Source organism: Grammomys surdaster, unplaced genomic scaffold (genome assembly GCF_004785775.1).
Source record: "Grammomys surdaster isolate TR1022 unplaced genomic scaffold, NIH_TR_1.0 254, whole genome shotgun sequence".
Lineage (NCBI taxonomy): Eukaryota > Metazoa > Chordata > Mammalia > Rodentia > Muridae > Grammomys > Grammomys surdaster.
Window position 1 is genome coordinate 372,639 of NW_021604695.1, and position 23,520 is coordinate 396,158.

At 50.2% G+C, this 23,520-nt stretch overlaps 1 protein-coding gene across 7 annotated transcripts in view; it reads right to left on the reverse strand.

Annotated features, from left to right (window-relative positions):
- The window catches only part of Epb41l1 (erythrocyte membrane protein band 4.1 like 1), a 67,314-nt gene extending 43,936 nt beyond the window's left edge, over window positions 1–23,378 (reverse strand). For all 7 annotated transcript variants that reach the window (XM_028775236.1, XM_028775235.1, XM_028775238.1 and 4 more), the window contains exons 1-5: window positions 23,336–23,378; window positions 5,271–5,461; window positions 4,251–4,415; window positions 3,450–3,554; window positions 2,905–2,947 (exon numbers count right to left, since the gene is read on the reverse strand). In XM_028775236.1, coding sequence (XP_028631069.1) covers window positions 2,905–2,947; window positions 3,450–3,554; window positions 4,251–4,415; window positions 5,271–5,447 — 490 coding nt within the window. In that variant the 5' untranslated portion in view covers window positions 5,448–5,461; window positions 23,336–23,378. The remainder of the gene's footprint in view (window positions 1–2,904; window positions 2,948–3,449; window positions 3,555–4,250; window positions 4,416–5,270; window positions 5,462–23,335) is intronic.
- Window positions 23,379–23,520: the final 142 nt, after the last annotated feature.

Sequence of the window (23,520 nt, forward strand, 5' to 3'; positions counted from 1 at the left end):
CTCCCTCCCTCTCCCTCTCCTCTCTCTCCCTCTCCCTCTCCTCTCTCTCTCTCTCCCTCTCCCCTCTCTCCCTCTCCCTCTCCTCTCTCTCACACACACATACAAGTAACCCTTCACTAAAACACGGTCAGCAGATGAGAACGTGGAGACCCATGCGACAAAGTGGTCACCTCTATCTACAGCATCGGAATTTAAATTTCACAATCACCCTAAGAGTGCAGTTTTTGCTGACTGATTGGTTGGCTAATATTCTTGTTGTTCTGTTTTGCTGGAGGTTTTTTGCAGCACTCAGGATCAAATGAGGGCTTTGAGCCTGCCAGGCAAATACTCTGCCGGCAAGCTACCTTTCCAACCTCGGTTTGCTTTTCATAGACGAAGATTTTAAGGACCAGTCGGCTAATTGGTAACAGAGAGCAGGTTTCCAAACTCTGGTCACCTGACCCTAGAGCCCAGGTTCTTAGTCACAAAGACTCCTTAGAAAAGGCCTCCAGCGACACAGGCTCTGTCTCAGGAGGGACAGCAGGGACAGCAAATAGTACTCAGAGCCAATGCATATTGAGTGTACTCGGGCGGGTGTTGCTGTGTTATACCTATGACACCAATTTCATCCTCAGGGCAACCCCAAAGCCCTGTTATCTTGATCCCACTTTACAGTGAAGAGACTGTGGCATGGAACAGTTCTGAAACCAAGAACTAGGCACCAAGCTGTAACTCATATTCAAGCACTGTGTCCAGAAGAAAGTGGCAGCTATGCCCGGTGATGTCTAAGTGTGTGTCACTTCCCTGTCACTCCAGCTGAGGCAGGAAGAGCTAGTCCACTTGCCAAGAAGAAGCAGAGTCTCAGAGGCATGGCCCGAGGTGTCTTAGATGACAGGGAGTGATGCCTGAGAGAAGGAGAGCTGTCTCGGAGGTACGAGATACCAGGGCTCATGCAGCTACCACTATCAAGGGTGAGGAGACCAACTACAGAAAGGAGGCAAAACTGCCCACCTAGGGTCCCAAAGGGCAGGGCTGGGGTGAGTAGGTGGGCATTTCAGAGTTGGAGACAGAGGCAAAGCTCTAATAGAGGAAGGGTGTGTGTGTGTGTGCGTGTGTGTGTGTAAGCTCTAATAGAGGAGGAATGTGTGTGTGTGTGTGTGTGTGTCGACCTTGTTCATGCACTATAGAGACCACAGGTTGATATGGGGTGTCTTCCTCTAATGCTTTCTATCTTATTTTTTTTAAAGATTTATTTGTTTTTGACACATAAAAGTTTTGCCTGCATAGGGAGTGCACCGTGTGCATGCAGTGCCTGCAGAAGCCAGAAGAGGGCGCCAGATGTCCCCCTGGAACTGGAGTTACAGATGGTGCGTGCTGGGAAACTTCCCCAGGTCCTGTGCCAGAGCAGCAAGTGCTTTTAACCACTGAGCCGGCTGTCTAGCACTACTTACTCTTGACAATTTCATACATATGGACAATGTATCACATGCACCCCCACAGCCCCTCACACCCTACACGCCCCTCTCTCACCCTTAAGCCCTCCCTCTTTTCCTTATGACACAGAGTCTAGTTAGTGCTCCCGCACTGCATGGATGCTGGGTCACCCACTCTCACCTAATCTTCTGATACTACATCTCTCACTGAACTCACAGCTTATCAGTGTGGCTGGACTGGCTGGACAGCAGGCACCCGGAGTTCACCATGTTACAAGCGTGTGCTTCGACTCTGAACTCGGGTCTCCATGCTTAAGCAGCAAGCACGGTACCTATTAAAGCAATTGCCCTATCCTCCAGAGGAGGCGCTTCCTAAGGACCCAGGCTACGAGGTATGAAGGCTGTGGCTTGAGCTGTCACAGGAGCAACGGTCCATGTGTCAAGACAGGTGACAGGTGGGCAGGACCTCCAGGCTTGCTTGGGGCAGTGACCCTAGGGCGGTGTCACTGGGCCTGCCTGCTTCTCTTTTCCAGGCTACTAGTCTTTATTAACTCTACACACTTGGCTGCCTGTATTCATTCCAATTCTTTCAAGGCATGAAAGGCTGGCCTCCCAGCAGGCCTGGCACTACTAGAAGTCAGCCTAAAATTCAGACCTAAAAGCCTGCTGACCCAAGAAGCATGCTTTGCTTATGTGCCTGCCTCTTTGTCTCCAACTGTCAGGAGCCTACAGGAAAGGCTCCTCGAGCCCCCTCCTGTAGAGTCAGCTGGCTTCCATGGGCCAGCTACCTGCTGTCATAGCAACAGACTCAGCTACAGCTTCCTAGCCAGGGGACCAGAGAGTCCAACCCTAAAGAGGCCAAGCATATCTAAGGTGTGGGGCCTGGGATGGAGGCCTCAGGTCGCCACCTACTGCAGGCCCATTTGCTAAGGCTACCCACTTCCTCCCTCCATTATGTGAAAGCCTTCTCACCCCTCCCAACTCGCTTCTTCTCTAGGGCCAGAAAAGAGAGGCTGCTGGCCTGCTCATCTCCCTCCTCCAGAGGCACTGAAAGGAGAACAAGACAAAAGCCCAGGCTCAAGATGGGCTGAGCCAGCACTTGGCTCTGTGACCTTGTATAAGTAGCTGCCACTCTCTGGACCTGAGTTAAGGGTTGTTAGTTACTACACAATCCCTGGACAGAAGGCTAGCTGTTTCTAGGTCATCTGTTTGCCCCTCTTTTCTGGAAGACTCTGCAGAGCTGATTTCCTGAATGCATTTATGGTTTCTTTACTAATTGGCTATGTGGCTCTTACTGTCCCTGCTATTCTCTGGGCCTCAGACTTGTTACCTATAACCTAATGCTACGTCATTCCTACCCTGCCTTCTCTCAGACCTGCTGTAAGTGGCAGAGGGGTATGGAGATCCAGGAATACCTCCCAAAATAGGTGAGAACGCTGGAGCCAGGCCCTGCCCTCCCATCCTCACACACCAACCACAAGCAAACACTCACTCCGGATCTGCTTCTTGATTTCCTTGGAGGGGTCCAGCCAGTTCTGGAAGAGAATGGATTTGTCCTTTAGAAGGAAGGTGCAGGATTGGGCAGTAGTGGAACTGGGAGAGACGACTATCCAGAAGTGGCCAGCCACAGACTCTCATGGGGACATCCTTAATTGACACTAGGGAATGAGGCCTGGATTCCCAGCAGGGTTTAGACACGGTACTGGTATTGCCCTGAGATGGCCACAGTGACCAAGTAGTGCAGCTAAGTAGAAGGAAAGCCAGGCAGCCGCCCACTCGGGTGGGAAGAAGACACTGGATACGGACTGGTCTGTTACTCAGGGAACACAAGCAAGCCCATCATAACTCTCCAGCGACCCATCAGGGAATACCTACAAAAGACTAGGGGCAGGGAGCTGGCCAGAGACTTGTGAGTGGTTAGGGCTGATAATGTAGAAACAGGAGATGCCTTCTGAAAGTCAGGGGAAGCTGGAGGATACAGTCAGGACCACAGAAGCCTCCCTGCCCACCCGCCACAGCACGACCCCAGCCGGGCACCTTCTGGCTGTCAGCATCGCAGAAGGTCAGACCGAAGTAGTCCTTCTCCAGGAGGTTAAGGTGCTCACAGACCAGGTCAAACAACACCTGGCCCCGGCCGTGCTTCTGAGGAAGAGAGAAGAGCTACTGTGAGGCCGGTGGACCTGCCAGTGGGGCTGGGTGCTGACCCAGGTTCTACTGCACAAAGAAAGAGTACCCACAAGCCTCCCCTCAGCAGGGCAGGACCTCAGTTCTCTGCCACAGGCTCCGCTCTCTGGGTCTATAGTGTCCACCGCATCTAGTCTGTCTTATAAACCCTGCCAGGGTCTTCCTGGGCCATGGACCTGCCTAGGGGACGCTGGAGATTTCTGCTTAACAGAAATCAAGAGAAGCAGCTAAAAACCAAAGTCCTAAGGCTTGTGGGCGAGAAAGAGAAGATGCCCTCAAAAGATGTGAGCCAGAGCCGGGGCGGGGGGGGGGGGGGTTGCAGGAGATAGCATGGAACTCAGAATCAGTGGGACTATCCTGTGGTCAGCCCTGCATATCAGTCCTTAAATGGTGACATTTTTTACCAAGGCACAGACACCCTGAAGCATCATTTCCTGATGTCAGTCTGTGCTGAATCTTAATTCAGTTTTCAATAGTAATGACCTTTTCTGGACCTCAGTGTTACCATCTGTACCAAGGAGTACCAGGCCAAGCCACTGCTCCGGACATCATGGTGGGTCCTCCTGTGGTTTGGCTTGGACTCAGGACACACAGGAGCTAGCCTGGCACTGAGGCCAGCCTGGGGCAGGGCATATGGTGATGAGCGTTCCCTACCTCCACCTCACACTCGTACTCAGAGGCATCAAGCAGGGTGACTCGGCAGATGGCACTCTTGAACTTCTTGGCAATCTTCTGGGGTGATTTCTGGGCCTTACTGGGCGTGGTCCTCTCCGACAGGCCATCAGCCTCACAGTACTCCTTATCCTCCATATCCGGGCTCTGTGAGGCCATGCAAGGAAAGAACTCAGTGGACTTGGAACAGCAGGAGTAATTGGGTAGCTGAGGCCAAGATGCCCCTAAAATAAGACATGCCACCTTCTAAGACTCTCAGGGTGACCGGGGGTTGTAAACAGACTGGCATATAATGGTAGGGACTTGATGTTTCCATGTGAGCTGAGGGGTCTGTGTCCTCCTGCAGGCTACTGCAACCATGGACAGCCTCTGCAGATAGGAGCAGCCCAGAGAACTGAAGTCAGCACCAAGCTGCCCTGTCCCTCTCCCTAGAACAGTGAGTGACTCATCAGGACATTTGTCTGGTCTCTCCCACCTTACCTGTCTGTCACTGAGTCTAACATAAGACAGGAGCTGTGGTGGTCACAATGGAGGGAAGAGCTGGCTCCCTCCATGAGTGTAGCAAGTCCTTGCCTTTCTGTGCCTGTTATGAATTAGGGAGGGGTAAATGGAGGGCTCAGTGAGCCCCTCAGCCTTCTGTAGTCCTCAGGGGATGGGTTTTGTCAAGGTCTCACTGGATTTGTCAAGCTTGAGTAGAAGGCAGGAGATGTGTTCTGGGTCTCCCCTCCACCTCTGGCTTCGTATATGGCTTTGGGTAACAGGGTTCACTGCACTGAGCCACAGATCCTCTCAGCATAAAATGGGGGAGATGAAACCTCCCCCTTTGGGACTGGGGAATAAAATATAAAATGGCCAGCATGCTCTAGCCCAGAGTTCAGTGTGTCACAGGTCATGAACGCATCTGAATCCTTCCTTTCCAGCTGAGGAAATACCAGGACCCTAAGAATCAGACCAGGAGGACTCGTGGGAGGGAGGAGGGATGTCCCGGGCCCCAGTACATACCTGTTCAGCAGGCCTTGTGTCCTGCTGGGTCAGGTGCTTCTCATTGGAATTGCTCTCTGGGTGGCTGTGGCCCGCAGGGGTCACCGGGGTGGTCACAGCTGCAGCAGCCTCAGGCTGCTGTGGAGTCTCCTCCTGAGCCTTCTTCACCTCAGAATCTGGGCCTGTCTCTGTTGTCATGGTGACCAGCACGCCTGCATTGGAATGAAGGAGAGCATGTGACGGGGGAAGGGTGATAACGAGACAACAAGGGAGCAGGAACTGCACTCCGTGAGGGACAGACAGAGACAAATGGGCAAAGAACCAGAGAGAAGGCAGGGTTTGAGGGGCCTCCTTCCCTCTCTGTCCAGACCTGGGATCTGGACCTTTTCTAAGGATGATGAGGGTCTCTAGGGAGCTGTGCTCTGTACCAGGCACCCGAAAGGCCCTGGCCAGGCTGACTGTCCCACTACACCTAGCCCATGACAGCCCCTCAGCTAATGCAGGACACTGAATATAATCTAAGCTCGCTCTCTCTCGCTCTCTCTCTCTCTCTCGCACACACACACACACACACACACACACACACACACGTCAGCCCCAGCTTCACGGAATGCTGTAAAGATGGGGCACCATGGACCAACACAGGTAGGTACCAGTAGAAAATACTCCTTGCTGCCCATGGAGTGGTCAGGATAACAGGGCTCAGGCTGTCTGCCCCAAATGTGCCACCTCACCTCTCTGGGACTCATCCACAAACTGAGGGACTTAGGGGGAATATCTCTGGGACAGGTTTCTCCTTTGAAACATTAAATGAGATGTCAAAGAAGGCCATGGAACTGCTGTCCAGCTATTCTGTTGGAATTAGCCAGATCCTACAGACAGTAGGCTCAACAGTGCAGCTTCATGCTTCATTCATGTTGTAAGGATTACAGAGGAGACTTGCCACCATTAAGAGAAGTCAGGAAAGGCCTCGGGATGCGAAGGGACGAGAGGGGATCTTCACTTACACCCCAGACACCTTGGAATGACTCGGGTCCTTTTTGGTTTTGAGACAAGTTCCCAGCATACAGCCCAGGCTAGCCTTAAACTTACTATGTGGTCCACAGCGGCACTAAACTATTTTTAAAATTTGTATTATTGTTGTTGCTGCGCGTAGACACATGCACACATGCAGGGGACAACTTTTCAGAACTTGGTTCTCTCTTCCATGATTGGATCTGGGGATCCAACCTGTGCTAAAGGCACCTTTATCCACTGAGCCAGCTCAACAGCTGAGGCTTGAACTCTTGATCCTTCTGTCTCAGCCTCTCCAGCGACGGGATACAGGAATGTCCCATCACAACAACACGTGAGTATTTGTAATAAGTGTATTATCTTTTAAGGTTGTTTTGTTTTAAAGCCAAAAGCGATGGGCCGGGCGGTGGTGGCGCACGCCTTTAATCCCAGCACTTGGGAGGCAGAGGCAGGCGAATTTCTGAGTTCGAGGCCAGCCTGGTCTACAGAGTGAGCTCCAGGACAGCCCGGGCTATACAGAGAAACCCTGTCTCGAAAAACCAAAAAAAAAAAAAAGAAAAAAAAGAAAAAAGAAAAAAGAAAAAGCCAAAAGCTCCCCTTCCCCGACCAAACCCAGAGTAAGAGAAATGAGCAGGAACCAACACTCTGTGGTCTAGACCCTTCCTCTAAGTTCGCTGTATCATAGTGTATGAGAAACATTCACACAAGACCTGGTGGGAACTTATCCTCAACCATCCACCAGGAAAGGCCTCAGACAGGCAGGCACCCAACACTCGGAACCACCCACGTGCTCCTGGGCTCACACTGCCATTTATTTATCTATGCCAGGGTGGGGTCTCACACCTATATCACCAGCCCTTAGGAAGCTGAGGCAGGAGGATTATCACAAGTTTGAGGGCAGCCTAGGTTACAAAATGAGACTTGTCTCAAAAAAAAAAAAAATCAAAAGTAAACCACATCAAACAAAACATTTAATTTATTTACTTATTCAGATTTGTGGAGGGGATGGGGTGGAATCCAGGGCCTCTCTGCATTCCATGGGCACTGGACAAGCCCAAAGCAAAAGGTACTAGGCAGACCACAGGTGAGCCCAGGGTCGTGAAGAGGTCACGGGTGTCCTCCACCCATGGGGCCCACATGGAAGTCCTTGCAGCTTACTCTGGCGTACAAACAGGAGACCTGCACGTCCCCATAGCTGCTATTAGGCAACCAGACAGGGAGGAAGGGAGGGCGGGGCCACGCTGCTTCTCTCTGCTCAGAGATGCTCTCTTCCAGCCATTACCTTGACCTTAAGGAGAAGGAAGACAGCTTCAAGCCAGTTCCATAGACACTCCACCACTCACGTCAGCTCTGGACTAGACACAACAGCCGCTCTGAGGGAGTTCAAGGCCATGCAGGGTCACAGTCCTGGCCGCTGAGCCAGGACCCTCCTTCCCTCAGCCTGTGCTTGAGGGTTGTCAGCCCTTGTCTGATGGGGTCAACGGGCAAGCCAAAGATGGGTGAAGAGGGAGTGTAGCGGTGAAGAGCACCTGCTGTCCCTGTAAAGGACCGAAGTTCAGTTCCCAGCACCCCCATCAGCCAACTAAGAACCGCCTGGAACTCCAGCTGAGGGCTGGGGAGGGATATCTGGCTCCCTCTTAGGGCCTCCACCACACACACACACACACACACACACACACACACACACACACACGGCAATTATACATAAGTCATAAAACAAATATTTAAAATTATTTTAAAAATCCAAAAGTGTGTATCAACACTTTTGGCTATGGCAAGCAGAATTCACATGACCCTAGTGTCCAGGCAGCCTCTGAGGTACATCCATAAATCCCCTTCCTGGGTCTTCTGTTTGGCTTCACCCCAGACTCTTTCCTCAACCTGTATCTTCCTGGAAACAGCTACGAAAGATATTTTAAGTGAATATTCCAGTTTTTCCTGCAGATCCTCTGGTAGCCAGTGCTACAAATAGGAAATGCTGAACACCATTTGAGAAATACCTACTCCACTCCACTTCTGTCACAGGTAAGACTTGAATTATAGTCACATCTTCAAACAGTGTCCCTTAGCTTCTTCAGTCCACTCTCCTCCTGCTGGCGGCCTAGCTCTCTGAATGGCAGGCCCATCTTCTCTCTCTTCTGCACTCAGCTACCCCAGCAAAAATCCAACATAACCTCCTCAAAGGAGAAAGAGCCCAGGCCCAGGCTGAACATCAAGGAGCTACAGTGAGGCCACAGCCAGGGGGTTGGATACATAGATACAGGCATATCCTCTCAGAGAGAAAAGGAAATGCATGCAAAAACCACGGCAAGCATTTGAGCGAATGGGCATGCTGTCAGCGATCCACACATACGACCCCATCTTAGTAAACACACAGTTCCTCATGACAATGTGAAACATGAAAACCTGTCACTGTGTAACTTAATATATGCTAATAAAAGCATTAACAATATGAACAGCTAGGTAAATAAATGCCGAGGACCCCACAGCCCCCATTAAAAGAAGAAGAGCTGCCAGTATTCAAAGCCTCAGCCCAGGAATAGAAACACTTCAGCTTGCCTAGACTCGCTGATGCGGGTCCCATCCCCACCTTCCAGCTTAAACCTGACAGCTCATCATTTCCTGCATTAAAATTTCAAACTCCTTTATTTGGCCTCCTTCATTACATCCTCTCCGCACTCCCAGGAATCTTCAGTCTCCTCCTTACATAAGACTCCTGCACAAGGTAAACACGGGGATTGCATTGCCCCTAGATACACGCCGAGGTTCACGGTGTGTGTGGTATAGCCTGCTTCCTCACGTGCTCTGCCTACCCCATATCCTTTCCTGGATATGTGGCTTAACTGTTCCTGCTTCCAGGAAGCCTTCCCCAGCCATCTCCCCGGCAAAGCATCTGCACACTCATACAGCCACGCGGAACATTCTTTCCCCTGCACGTTCCTGGCAAGCGTCGTCTGTACTGATTCCATGTTGGCTGCCCCTTGGCCTTTCACCACTGTGCTGTGTTCACTGTGGTCTTCCTTCCAGGGTCAAGGGTCGCATCTAATGGAAACTAGAACTGAAGAGTACTCAACAGATACCATTGTGGTAATATATAATGTTGGGAACAAGAATGGACTCATGGAAGACAGGACGGAATCTCTTAGGTCACCAAAAACAAACAAAGGCCCTGTGTGACTTCCACGAAAACATTCTGCTCCCTTACCACATTTTCCACATGTGTCAGCCACTTATTCTTGTTCCAATCATCACGACTTTCTCATTTCTCCATATACAAGCAGCAATTATATTTCCTTTGGTGGTTATGTTTCAAGACTGCAAATTAAAATCACCTAGACTACATTCCATACAAGTAAACTTATTAAAATACTGAGGCTTTTATATTTGAAAACTCAAGCACACTGCCTTTGGGAACTTTAAATTTCAGTACAATATCTTAGGGTTGTTATTTTCTTCCTGACTAGCATAGCAACCTCCACGTCACATCAGGCTGGGTCACTTCCACCCCGAGTGTCTTGGTAGTTCCTAATTCTTAAAACGAATATACTCAAGAATACAAGCCAGCATCCTGTGCCATGCTCTCCGAGAACAGGGATGTTTTACTTCTAGTTCTATGCTGCCATCATGTCTCTTTGGGACATCCTGACTGTCTACAGTATATTACGGATAAAATGGAACTGATAAAGCATGCATCGTTTTCAGCTTACAGCGGGTTTGTCAGGACATAACATCCCGGAAAGTCAAATGGCATCTCAGAGAGACACTTCAGCAAAGTATCAGCTACATAATCTCCAAGTGTCAGAACAAACGAACATTTTCCTTCTAGTTTGTTCAAGACTGGGCTTGAGTCAAACACCTGACCTCAAGGGATCTTCTTCCCTCATTCTCCCAAGGACACGCCACCATGCCACGGGCTGGTGATAATGACGGTGATCCTCCTGGATTCCCCTCTTTTTCTTTCCTTCTCCTTCTGTGCCTACCCCATCCCCATCTCCCTCTACATCTGGTTGGCCCAAAACTTGCTTTGTAGACCAGGCTGTCCTCGAATTCAGAGACCAACCTGTCTTTGCCTCCCAAGTGCTGGGATTGAAAGGTGTACACCACCTCGCCTGCTGCCATGGCAGGGACCAACTCTTCAAACGATTGCCTTAAAACTTGAGGCTAGCCATGCATGAAAGAAAGCTCATGGCTGTAATCTGAGTACTCAGGAGCCTGTGGCAGGAGGCTTGCTATGAGTTTGAGGCCAGCCTGTATTATATAGTGAGTGCATAGGAAGATCTGGCCTCAAATAAACAACTAAATCCACATACATAAACCCTAGAGGTTAAAAACTCATTTGTTTTCAGATGCTCATGGCTTCCGATAACAGGGTGAGAAGGAGCTCAGTAAATCCTGTTTAAGCTTATTTTAAAAATTTGTTAATTAAAAATAAAAATAACATTTTAAAAATGTACAATAAGAATCTTTCTTTGACAAGCCCAAGGATAGCAGCATTGTCTCTCACTAGGCCATAGAAAGGGAGCCAAGAACTAGACTGTGGCTTCTGACACAGCAGGCTAGGTCACGTGGACATGGTTCTTGCTCAGGCTCAGGCCAGCACACACTAGGAGAACTGCTAGGTGGCCAGGCCAGACTGTGTACAGTCAGGGCCCTTGGGGAAACCATGTGCTGGCTCCCATGGAGCTCAATGCAGGGACTTAGGTCCTCCAGGGTATGTTTTAGCCTTGCACAAGAGTCTGGGTACCTGCTGATCCAGAATGTGGTCTTTGTTCTGGAAGCTGGCTTCTAGGGTAGGGGGCAGGAACGGAGTTGAAACATTTAGAAGGAGGAGGCACTTGGGCTGAGTCATCCTGTGGGCAAAGGGCCAGAACATGAAGCTCTTACCCCTCAAGAAACATACAAAGGAAGAAGCCCCATACTGCCTGGAAGGAGGGAGGGAGGCACTGGCTGACCAGGGAGAGGAACAGGGACCAGGGTCCTGAAGTTAGTCTCTGGAGCGTCAGAAGTGTCAGGGACTGATACAGAAGGTCAGGACTCCCATCATGGAACACCAATGTGGCCAGGTGCAGGTTAAAACTTCCCATCCTTCACAGACCCCTCCTGGCACAGCAGTGAACACTCAGACCAGGAGTGCAGACTCATCTGCCTACAACACAGGCAGAAAGAGACAGCTCCACAAGACTAAAGGTCAGCCAGCAGGGCCAGGGTGTGGGCACCAACATTTGAGGGAAAATACACAGGATTAGAAAAGAGACAGGTCAGCCAGAATGTCAGTGGGAACTGTACCCATACCACCACTGTCTGGAGAGAGGGGCCCTGTGTGGCCGGGGCTAGGGCTGGCTCAGCAGGATGTCAGCATCTGGGGCTCCACAGGACCACTCAGCAGCCTTCACATCCTGTAAGCTTTCCATCTGGACAGCCTGCAGGGAGATGGCTCCTCAGCTGAGGCAATATCCACTTGGCCAGGCGGCTGTACCAGCTCTTTAAAATGAATCAGCTGACATCTGGTTAACCTTCGAACCAGGATTGGGGTGAGTCAGCACCGCCAAGGCCAGTCACCAGATATGTTCATTTCTCAACCCCCCCCTCACCCCCCAGCTACTGCCCAGGTCCAAACCTGCTTGATGCGGGCTCTCCCTCCCTGAGGTCATTCCTAGGATGTGTTCTCCAAGAGCAACCACAGGAATATTTTGCAGGAGTCTAGTTGAATGCCCTTATTAAAAATATCCAGTGGTATGTAGCTGCAGAAGCCTGTAATCAAAGCACTCAAGAGGCTGAGGCAGGAGGATCTTAGTTCAAGGCCAGCTGGGCAACATATCAAACCGCTGATCAACAAACAAAACCCAAAACATCTCTAATGACTTCCCATCAAAAGAAGACACACCCTCCTTACTACACTACAGTGGCCTCTCCCCATCTTCTAGCATCTGCTCCTACCCCTGCCAGTGGACTCTGCCTCCTCCACAGGAAGCCTGTCCTTGCAGCCTCTGCCTGTGCTTCAACTGTGCAGGCTTCTCCCTGCATCAGGACTTTGTCTTCCCTGTTCATTAGCAGTGACTCTGTCCCCTCTCCTGGTATGACAACTTTTACCTCCATATGTCTACCCTATCTAACACAGGTCTCTCTCCCTAACTTTCCATTATGACAGCATGCTAACTTATTTATGCTTGTGTTAATTCAAGTTCTTCATCTGTCTGTTTTTCTAATGGGTTTTTTTTTTTTTGCGACTTCATCACAAACTGAACTTTGATTTATTTATTTCTATTTCTCCTCTAGAGTATGAACTCCACAGAGGTTTCTGTCTCAGTCGTTATTATTGCCAGGCCTTCAAACAATTTTTGATTAATAACTATAAACATTGAGCAAGGTGTATGGTAAAATGATTTCAAAACCAGTCTGGACAGCCTCAAGACCCCACCTCCAAATCAAACAGAGCCCTGGGTAGTGACTTGTGCCTACAATCTCCAGGCTTGGGAGGTTGAGGCAGGAGGATATAAAGTTCAAGGCTAGCCTAGAGTACATAATGAAACTATCTCAAAACAAAACTATAAGAAAATTAATGTTATACAAAGTAAACATTCATAGCTTGCTGTATACTGGGTATGGATCTATGGAGTCTGTCTGTACAGTTAATCCTTACAGGAGCCTGTAATAGGTTCTCCATTTTCCAAATGAAGCAGAAAAGTTAAGGGACCCGCCCAAGATCAGACAGCTGGTACCAGTGCCAGGATTTCCGGGTTGCAGTCGCCTCAAGAGCCCTCATGGCTCCTAGCCAGGCAGCCTCTCCTCTGATTTATCAGACCTGAATCACAGGATTTTTAAACCAATCTCCTGCCACTATCCTCCTTACTGAATTGATGAAAACACACAGCTGCCAAGAAACTGACTTTCGCAAGGACATATCGCTGGGCCAGATTGCTATGATTTCAAAGGCTCTCCTACTATACAGCATTTCAACATCCTCAGGCCGGGGGAGCTCAACGGATGCTAAACTTTGCAGGGGTGAAGCTGGCAAAGAGCAGACTTCTCAAGACTGAGATGCAAATCCACTAGGAAGCATTTAGAACCTGGACCACTGGTTTTCCTCTCAACTCTATCACTTCCTACCTGAGGAGCGTCCAGGCAAGTCATTTCCTCATGTGCCTCCCACACTGGAGTAATACCATGAGAATAACAGATTACGGGGGCTGGAGAGATGGCTCAGCGGTTAAGAGCGCTGATTGCTCTTCCAGAGGTCCTGAGTTCAATTCCCAGAAACCATATGGTAGCTCATGACTACCTATAATGGGATCAGATGCCCTCTTCTTGTGTGTCTGAAGACAGCTACAGTGTACTCACATACATAAAATAAATAAACATTAAAAAAGAGAGAGAATAACAGATTACAGACACTGCCAGGACTCTGCCATCAGAGAAGTACACTTGAGTACACACTAGATGGTGAGGGCCTCTTCTAAATCCTGAGCATCAAAGACACCAAAGGCTTCTGCCCAGGTGTTCCAGGGGACTCTGATTTGGGAGTAGAGGCAGTAGCAGGAAGGACGGCAGAGGAAGGATGGGAAGGAGGGAGGAAGGGAGTTGGGAGAGAGGGAAGGGTTCAAGAAAGGGGATCAGAGGGGCAGGAAACAACTAAAATACCAAGAGATTCCTGGCAGATGTTTTCAACAATCAGGCCTTCTTTCTCGGGGGAGGTCAAGGGGACACATCTCTCCTACCCCTCGCCAACAATGCCTGCTGGGTTGGTGGCCCATTCGTATTTCCAGATCCATAGTATGCATGCATGAAGCAGAAGGTTACCCCACTGAAAAGCAGAAGGTTAGCCCACTGAACTGTCCCCTCCAGTTCCCATGCCTGCAAACTGGAGGGTTTGGCCAGAAGGCAGTAGAGATAGTGGTGAGCTGTCTTCCCTAGTTTCCTAGTTTCTCTGTAGGAAGTGGTGACAGCTCTTCAGCTCCCTGCCCTGCACCAGCTACCGTGGAGCTCAGGTGACCCTGCTCCCTCTTCTTTGGCTCCTCTGGTCTGGGGACTGAAACCCATTTCTGTCCTTGCCACCATGGGTGCCTCAGCCCAGGCCTGTGGGTTCCCTTAACTCTCCCCTCCTGCTCCCCAGCCAGAGTCTTGCTCCTGCTTGGGGCATGCAGCAGGGGTGGGGTGGGGAGGACTTGATATGGGAGTTGGGAAGAGGCAGCACAGTCCCTCACAGGTTAGGTGATACAGCAGGACACCTTCAGCAAACCTCTAAAACCCCTCCTCTGTAACTCAGTTCTTCCATTTGTAAAATGGTGAGGACACCTCTATCTTATGACTCTGTGAGCTATGCTCCAAGAAAGCATTTAGTGACATTAAGCCCCACAGTGAGTGCTCCAGAGATATTCAGCATCCTTGCCTTTGTTCAAAGACCAGCACGTTAACACTGCAGAGATGCAGGACGTTTAGCTTTCGTCTCTGTGCATCCATTGTTAACACTATACCATGTACTGCTTGAGAAGTCAGCAAAGGAAGCATCAGAAGCCTACACCTAGGGAGGCTTTCGCTCTCTTCTGGAAGCAGGGCTCTATCCCACAGGGATTTCCCCAAGGCTGAGCACTGGCTTCCTCCAGTCAGACTGAATGGATATGAATGAACCTCCAGGAGGTGCAGGCTGTACTCTTTCTGAGGCAGGCCCACGTGGTCTAAAAGGATCTGAGCCTCCAGTCATCCTTAGAGGTGGGTGCTCAGGTATGGATGAGGCACTGGGAAATGACAATTTGTCAAAGGCCTGTGGTATCTACAGAACAGCATTAAATGAAATCAAACAAGACAACGAGGCCACCACCTACCAGCACTGGCTTTCTGTCTACAAGTTTCACAGGCTATTGAGGAGCCACAGAGGGATTGGCTGGTGTGGGACAGGGACAACAGGACAGCGTTGATCTGCAGAGTAAGGACATCAAAGAGAAAAGATACCTCCCGCTTGGTCCACGCTAACAGCTGCAGGAGGCAGCCAAGACCTCCTTGTCACAGTAGTCTGAAAGCCTTTCAGGGCTTTCACCCATCCAAGCTGCCATACAGGGAGGGTTTACTCCAGGCTGGATCAGGTAGCTGACATCACACAGCTAGTCAGCTTGAGTACAGCCAGGACCAGACCCAGGTCCGCTGGCGGAAAGCCCAGAGATCATTCTCCTTCCATCCTGCTTCAGCCCATGACCTCTAACTTGCTGTAAACCTCAGAGCCAAAACTACTGCTGCCCTGGACGTAGAAATAATCACAGTAGTCTGAACTCTCCCACACACACGCAGGGCACTTTAGAGTTTAAAGGAGTCTTGTTTTTACTTGGTTAATTTGTCTGAGTCTGAGTCTGTCCTTGACCTTCAGAGCACCCTGTCACAGTGTCCTATGAGCTGAGATTCTCTTCATGCCCCACTAGAATATTCTTCCAGAATTATTATTTTGCTTGGATCTCACCAATGACAGAGAGGTGGTTGGCTGAAGGAGCACAGAGAACAGCAGTTCTGGAAACGGAGCCGGAATGGAGGTCACAGTTCTACGGGCTGGGCAACCTTGGACACATTAGTTAGCCTCTCCGGAAGCCCATGTGAGCAGATAAAACGGAAACAGTGCCCCTTATGGCAAAGGCATTTAGTGAGACTGGAACAACCCGGAGCCACATGGCCCCCACTCACCCTGGCACAGTACACAACACACAGCAGATGCCTGCTGGGGCAGTGGTACCCATGGTCAGATGGGCATCCTACCGCACAGACGGACAGACTCGTCCAAGGACACAGGGCATAGCTGCAGCAAGATCCAACCGAGCGGCTTATAGCATCCTAAGAGAAGCTGAGAGTGTCACTGGCGAGGGACATACCAGAGAAGAGAAAGATGGGGTCCTTCCTGAGTTCAGAGTGACAGGAAAAGGTTCTCAAAGGGAAACAAGAAGAGGCAGACAGGACAAACCTTCAAGGGCAACTCATGGCCTTGAGACTTCTACTTTTTTTTTTCCCTCTCCACTTGATTCTTCGAGGTTGTCTAAACACCAATAGCGTTCCCTTATTAGTACTGCTGAGAAGAAGGTAAAACTAACAACAACCTCGGAGCCCATCAACAGGAGGCTGGACAGATCACCTAGGATCTGTCCATTAAAGTCACTACAAGAGCACTGTTTGTCTAGTGTGGTCATTTTCCTTGCAGTTCTGAGGCCTGGACCAGGTTAGGGAAGCAGCCACCACTAAGCTACATCCTCAAGTATGAACATCTGTGAAACATATTTTATTTATGCATGTGAAAAATAACAATGAACCCACAAATTAAAATGCTACTATAAAACAAGAAGGCTGCTCATGACCCTTTCCTGAAACAGAAATCTGCTGTAAGGATTCGCACTGCATCTGGCTTCTCCTGCAGAGTAGGATTTCGGTGGAGAAAATAAATATTTTTTGTAAAATTTACTTATTTGTGTGTGTGTGTGTGTGTGTGTGTGTGTGTGTGTGTGTATGAGTATGTGGGTGTACATGGCATGGCATACATGGAAATCAGGGGATACTTTTTGGAAGTAGCTTTCATTAAATTTCCACCACATGTTTCCTGGGAATGAAGCTCACCAGGCTTGGGACAATCACCTTTACACGGCTTAGCCATCTCTCTGGAATGTCTCTGTAATTAAACTAAGAAGCTAGGAGACAGCTCTGATAGAAAAAAGCACTTGCAAGCCTGACAGCCAAGTGCAGTCCATGTGAAGACAGAAGGTAAAATTAAATTGAATTAATTAACACAGCGAACCCACTAAGGTGCTGGGGCGTGGCTCAGGAAGCCTAAGCAAGGGCCACACGAGCCTAACGACCTGGGTGTGGGTCTCTAGAATACATGTAAAAAACCAGATGTGGTAATTCAAATCCGAAATCCCAATACTTCTGTGAGGTTGAAGGGAGAGATAAGAGAATCTCCCGGAAGTTCACAGGCCGAGCAGAGGAGGGAAGAGAGGTCCTGACTCAAAACAAGGTGGGAGCTGAGAACCATCTCCTGTAAGTTGTCCTTTGACTCCCATTCCTGTGACATCTGTGTGTCTTCTCTCACAGAAATATCTCATACACACACACACACACACACACACACACACACAAAGCATGCAAGAGAAAAAGCAAGAGAGAGAGAGAATTTTTAAAAAACTGAGAAAAATTTAATATAACATTGAAGAAAGATTTGTTCAGGCAGTGGTGGGGCATACCTTTAATCCTAGCACTCAGGAGGCAGAGGCAGGCAGATCTCTGAATTCAAGGCTAGCCTGGTCTACAGAGTGGATTTCAGGGCAGCCAGGGCTACACAGAGAAACCCTGTGGTGTGGGGGGGAGGATGCGGGGGGAGATTTGCTTGAGTCGGTCTTCTTTGCCTCTCATTGTACTTGTGTGACTCTGTCGCCATTCGATTCCTTCTCCCCAACCCCACAGTGTCTAATGATCCAACCCAATCTTCCACCACTGTAATCTGGATGTGGCGACTTTGTGGGCTCTTCTGACTTAACATCAATCCTCTCACCTATGGCTCCCTCATCCCCATGCCTTTCTGTGGACTAGCTAACGTCGAGCACTACCTTAATGAAGGTACTCTCACAGTCTCAGGGGCAGGTATGTGGACTATCCACAGTAAAGGGGAGGAACTGAGTGAACAACATAACTGATTCCCCAAACCTCTGCAACAGGTAAAAATAGAAATAAGACTTCAGCCCGACCTGTGAGCGTCCCGTTCTCACAGGGTCTTTCTGTGCTTCTCTCTCAACACTAAAGAGGGCCCTCAATGTGTGATGTTTGGCTTTACGAAGATACGAAAACAACAGGCATTTAGTGAGAGCATGCCCTGGATTTTGATCCTTCACTGAGCTGAACGTGGCCACAGAGTGAGTGCCCTCCAGGGACTCTGGGCAAAACAAAAGTTGAGTCCCAGCTCCGAGCCATCCCTTTGATGATGGTGGCGAACAGCCTGCACTCTACGCTGGACTGTGTGCTCAACTCAAAGGTTCAGTGTGTTCAGTGCAGTCTCAATGCAGATTGTTTTCCTACACTGGGTTTTTAGAGCTGTAACTCCACCTCAGTCAAAGAGCATAAATACTGAGCAGTGAATGAGAAGAATGTGGTAAGCAGAGCGGGTAAGACCATAGTAACTACTGAAACTTACACCTTGCCTGACTGGACTGCAGAGCTAGCTCAGGGGTAAAGCACTTACCTCCAGGACTGACTGCCTAAGCTCAGTTCCCAGAACCCACATCGTGGAGAGAACAAATCCTCGAAGGTTATCTTCTGAACCCCACATGTGAGCATACACACACGCACACACACACACACACTTCAAACAAACAAATAAACGAAAACTTCAAAGCTGCCCCAGTGGTGAATAGCACTAGCTGCTCCTCCAGAACTTAATCCCCAGCCCCGACATGGCGGCTCACAACCACCCATAACTCCAGTTCCAGAGCATCTGATGCCCTCTGAGGCACCAGCCACACATGTGGTACAAAGACATACACGAAGGCAAAACACCCAGACATATAAAATAAAAATAAGTGTTTTTAAAATCAGAAATAAAGTTTAAAAAGTACGTGACCTTGAACAAGTCCCTTTCCCCTCTTTGATTTTCTGATCACAGAGCAAGCACATGGCAATGACAAAGCAAGAAATAAGACCGGAATCCAGCCCTCAAGACGGACAGGAGCAAGCCTTCGCCTTCTCATGCATGGCATGGCTGGCACTGGGCAGTCATAAGCATGACACACAGAAAGGGTGCAAGGGGCTCTGCAGCACCCAGCTCCATGCTCTGAGGAGATCAGTGGCTCTTCACGACTGCAAATTATTTTATCCAGTGTATGTTCTGAAACGTTCCCAATCATCTTCCTATTGTTGGACACTTAGTTCCAATTTGCTGCTATTATAGATGAGCTCTGATGGGGATTTATCCAAAGGAATTTATTCAAAAGAAAAAAGCCAGATGCTCAAATAAGATGCTGCCCAACCCACGGAATGATTGACAGGGGACCAGCCCTTCTCTATCTCACCAAGCCTCAAACTGAATTCCCCAAGGCTCTCCCCGCCCCCACATCGTTCCTCCCTCAACCTGGCAAGTCACACGACATCCCACGGAGGGACATCTTAATGGGGCTTCAACCTTCCTCCCTTCCCAGCACAACTCTCCAAGGGAAGATTTCTCTGCAAGGTCACAGTCCGGGCCTTCTCTGTGGGGCACACACCTGCCAGAGACCTTTCCCAAACACCATCCCACCACACTCCTCCGCAGGCCAAACCCTTGCAAAGGTCCCCAGCATCTCCAGGCTCACGTCCAGCCCGAATCCCTCAGCCTGACATTTAAAAGACAGAAGGGAGAGAGGAGAAATCCTCAGAGTTGCTGCGGTGTGCCAGCACCACAGAGAGACTTTATGTAATAACCACCAAGAGGGTCCCACAGCCCAAAGCAGCAAAGCCATGTCCCAAGGCCACGGAGCTGGTCCCAAGCAGAGTGACTCGGAGAGCTCGCTCAGACACACAGGCACAAGCTGACTTTCTAACCCTCCCTGGACTTGTCTCCTGCACATGGTATCACCTGTTCTTCAAAGGCATCCATTTTTCCTCCCACACCCCAAAATGTTCAAACTCTCACCTGGCAGTAGTGGCCAGCCTTCCCCGAGCATCAAAATAGGCAGACACTGTAGTGTACTCTTACCTCTGGGACCAAGATGGCTCTGTCATCCATGACTTGATAAGACTTTTAGAGGTATGTGTCTGTGTATCTGTGTGTGTGCGCACCCTCAAAGGCCAGAAGAGGATGTCAGGTTCCCTACAGATGGGGTTACAGACAGTAATACCCACTATGAGCGGTGGGGACGAATTTTGGACCTCTGCAAGAGCAGCAAACAGTTAATCACTGAGCTGTCTCTGCAGATATTTAAAATTTTATTTATCTTTATCATCATCACCATCACCACCACCATCATCATTAGTTGGTATGTGGGTGTGTGCACCATGGCACAGCATGGCCATCAAAGGACAACTTTCAGGAGTCAGTTCTCCCCTCTACTGTAGACAGATCCCAGATCAGCAGGCTTGTCCAGCAAGCCTCTGTGCTCACTAAGCCATCTTGCTGGCCCTTTCTCTTTGCTTAGTTTTTGGTGACTGAATCTCACTATGTGACTTAATGCTGGCTGTCGAGGAGCTCACTCTGTATCCCAAGCCAGCCTCAAATTCATGGCAATTCTCCTGCTTCAGCCTCCCAAGTTTTGCTATTACCGACATGTGCACCATGGCCAGCTTGCCCAGCAAGACCTGAGACTTTTGAGAAAAGGCACACATCTGATTGGATGATCATTTCCAAATGAACAAAACTGAAGATGACCCTGGAGGGTCCAGGCTGGCTGCCTCTGAGAGCTCTGGAAAGTGGCCCTGACCCAGCCTGCCTCCCTGGCCCCTTAGCTTCCGTCAGTAAGCTACTAATGTGATCTAGAAGGTGGGAGGAAGAAAAGTCGCTACCTCACAGGGTTTTGTGAGGAATGTAGGAGTTGAACACGTAAGACATGAAAATAGTTTCTGGCATGTAGTAAGAGCTCAATAAATGCTAGCTGTTGCTATTCTTATCCATAAGTCTCCTTCCTACTAAGAAAGCAGGACCAGCTTGCTGCCACCCCCAGCCAGGCACAGGTCCCTGCTGACAGAGATACTGTCCCAGCCGGTGCTTGTACATTTCCCTCCGTGTGGCTTCTGGCCGCTGGAGCCCTACCAAACGGAGCAGGGGGTAAGCCACAGAGCCAGCTAGCAAGCAGAAGGCCAATGCTGACCCCTCCCGCCCAGACCTCTTTGACCAGGATTGCATTCAGCCCACAGGGCTACCCTTGGCTCATCCTACTCAGAACATGGACTTCTCTATCTGGACCAGCCTCATCTACTAGCTAATTACTGGGTTCCACTGGACACTAACCAGGTGCTCCCAGACACAGTCCCGGGTAGAATGTCATGGTAAAGGGAGAGGCTCTGGCCTCCTACAGCCCCACACTTTCCAGCTGTGTGACTTTGGGCAGGCAAGCTCTGTGAGCCTCCGTTCATCTGTTAAGAGTGTATAATAATAGTATCTAATAGTGCTTCTGGGAGAAGAGAGGATGTGAAGCACTTATCAGGGCTGGCACACACTAAGTGCTCAATAAAACCATCTCCCTGATTGTACACTCACTAGTAGTGCTCCAGGATGCAATGATCATGTCCCTTTAATAGGGAGTGCAGAGAAGTCTAGACACAGTGTGAGGTTGGAGCTTCCCACTGCAGCTGGTCTAGTCAGGAGACCTTCTCTACATCTCCCTGGCAGCTCAGGCTCAGATCATCTCTGGACTCCAAGAGTCCTTTCCATCCTGAATACACCAAGAGGATCCCAGGCCCTTTATGAGCTAGTCTCCATTGGTCACCTCATGGGAGAAGAGCTGAGAGGCAATGTGAGGACTCTCCTCAAAGGGGGCCACGACCTCCAGCCTATAGGGTACATCCTCTGGCAGAGTGCCTTACAGGGAGTAACAGCCCTAGCAGCCAGGGAGCAGGCGTTTGGGCAAGGAAGAGAAACCTTAACCAAAAAGTTTAAGTCCTCAACACAATAGTGCTGGCTCTCGCTTGGGAGTTGTGACCTTGGACAAGTCTCTTCCTCCCTAGACCTTTACCCACCTCTGTATATGAATTCGGTGAGCACAGGGGCCCAGCCTTGTCCTCATGTGGGGCTCGACCATAGAACCCCTTCAAGAAGCTCACAGATCTGTACAGCGCCCAAGGAATGCTTTGACAGAAACAAAGCTCCCCCGCCCCCATGCTCTCCTCCAGGACTGCTGTCCCCCAAATCCTAGAGACCGTGTGCTGTAAGCCATAGATTTTGTGCATCAGTATCAGTTTCTGGGGACATGGGATCTCAGGATGGCCACCAGAAGCTAGCTGCTACATGACTGGCAGAACCTCTCTAGGCCACCATGAGTGACAAGAGCTGGTACAGGCTGCCTCTGCCACAGCTCCATCTGGAGTCATGGATGGGTGGCAGGCACACAGCACTTCTATTCTGTACACCCTAGCCTAGGACAGGAGCCTCTGGGGCCACCATCCAACTGCTGTGATTCTAGACAGTTCCTAAGGCTCACAGAGACCAGGCTGATAGAGCGACTGGCCCCTGCACAGCTCCAAAGAGGTCCTAAACCCAGCCCTGTTACACTCCCACCTTGGTGTGCAAGAGAGGTGACATGCCAATCCAGAGTGAAGGTAGGAACACGTGGTTAGTTCTCCCCCACCCCCCCAACCACCCAATGCATCGCAGAGCTCTGGGGGAAACAAGAAGCAAGAGCCATGGCTGTCAGGGGAGAGAGAGGGGCAGCAGCTTCAGAATATTCTACGGGTGCTTGTTCAGCCTTTCCAAAACCATGGACTCTCTGGCCCATACAGCCAGTCACTGACTTTAGCACCCAATAAATGCCATAGTGGCTTGAGTCACCTAAACACCTATACCTGTCACCAAGACTACTGCCTCTTGGGAACTTAACCTCTCCAAGTGTGACGGTTCCAGGTACAACTGACACACACAAGGCATCTATCTCTGATCAGGGGGTACAACTACCAGCCAGTCAGAATCCTCAGATATTCATATACCCAGCTTAGGCAGGGAAAGGAGGAGGAATGGGGAGCCAATACAAGTGAGAAAAGGGTCTGTAAGCAAAGGATGAGGAAGATGCTGAGAACAGTATCCAGCCAAGATACTGTCCTGCAGCCTAGAGAAGAAAACCAGAGCCCTGGGCCACCAAAGAAGGCAGCTGGGATGGCTTTCCAGACCAGAGTGGGCCAGCTTCCTGAGCCCATCGCCCAGCAACGGCTCATTCTACACCAAGGTGTCAGCTGACCCCTCTGACTCCTGGCACTGAGGAAACTGCAGGGGTGAGAGGAGCAGCAAAGGTCTCCCCAACACTAGTCAGGGGGCCAACAGCCTTCAGACTCAGCTCCTAATCTCATCCCCTCTCTCTCCCCACGGCTGGAGGCTGGGCCTAGACGTAGCACGCCCCGGGTCCCCCAAGCCATCTGATCACCGGTCCCCACGTGCCTACCTGGGCCTGGGGGTCCCCATCTCGGGCCGGCTGGGCGAGGGCCGGTCCCCTCGGCTCCTCCGGGCCCGCAGGCCGCGGGGCGGGGCGGCGCGGGCGGGCTCTGCGGAGCAGCCTGTTCCGCGACACCCCCGCCCGCTGATGGATGCCGACTGCAGCAGCGGCGGCGGCCGCGGCGGTCGGCGTGC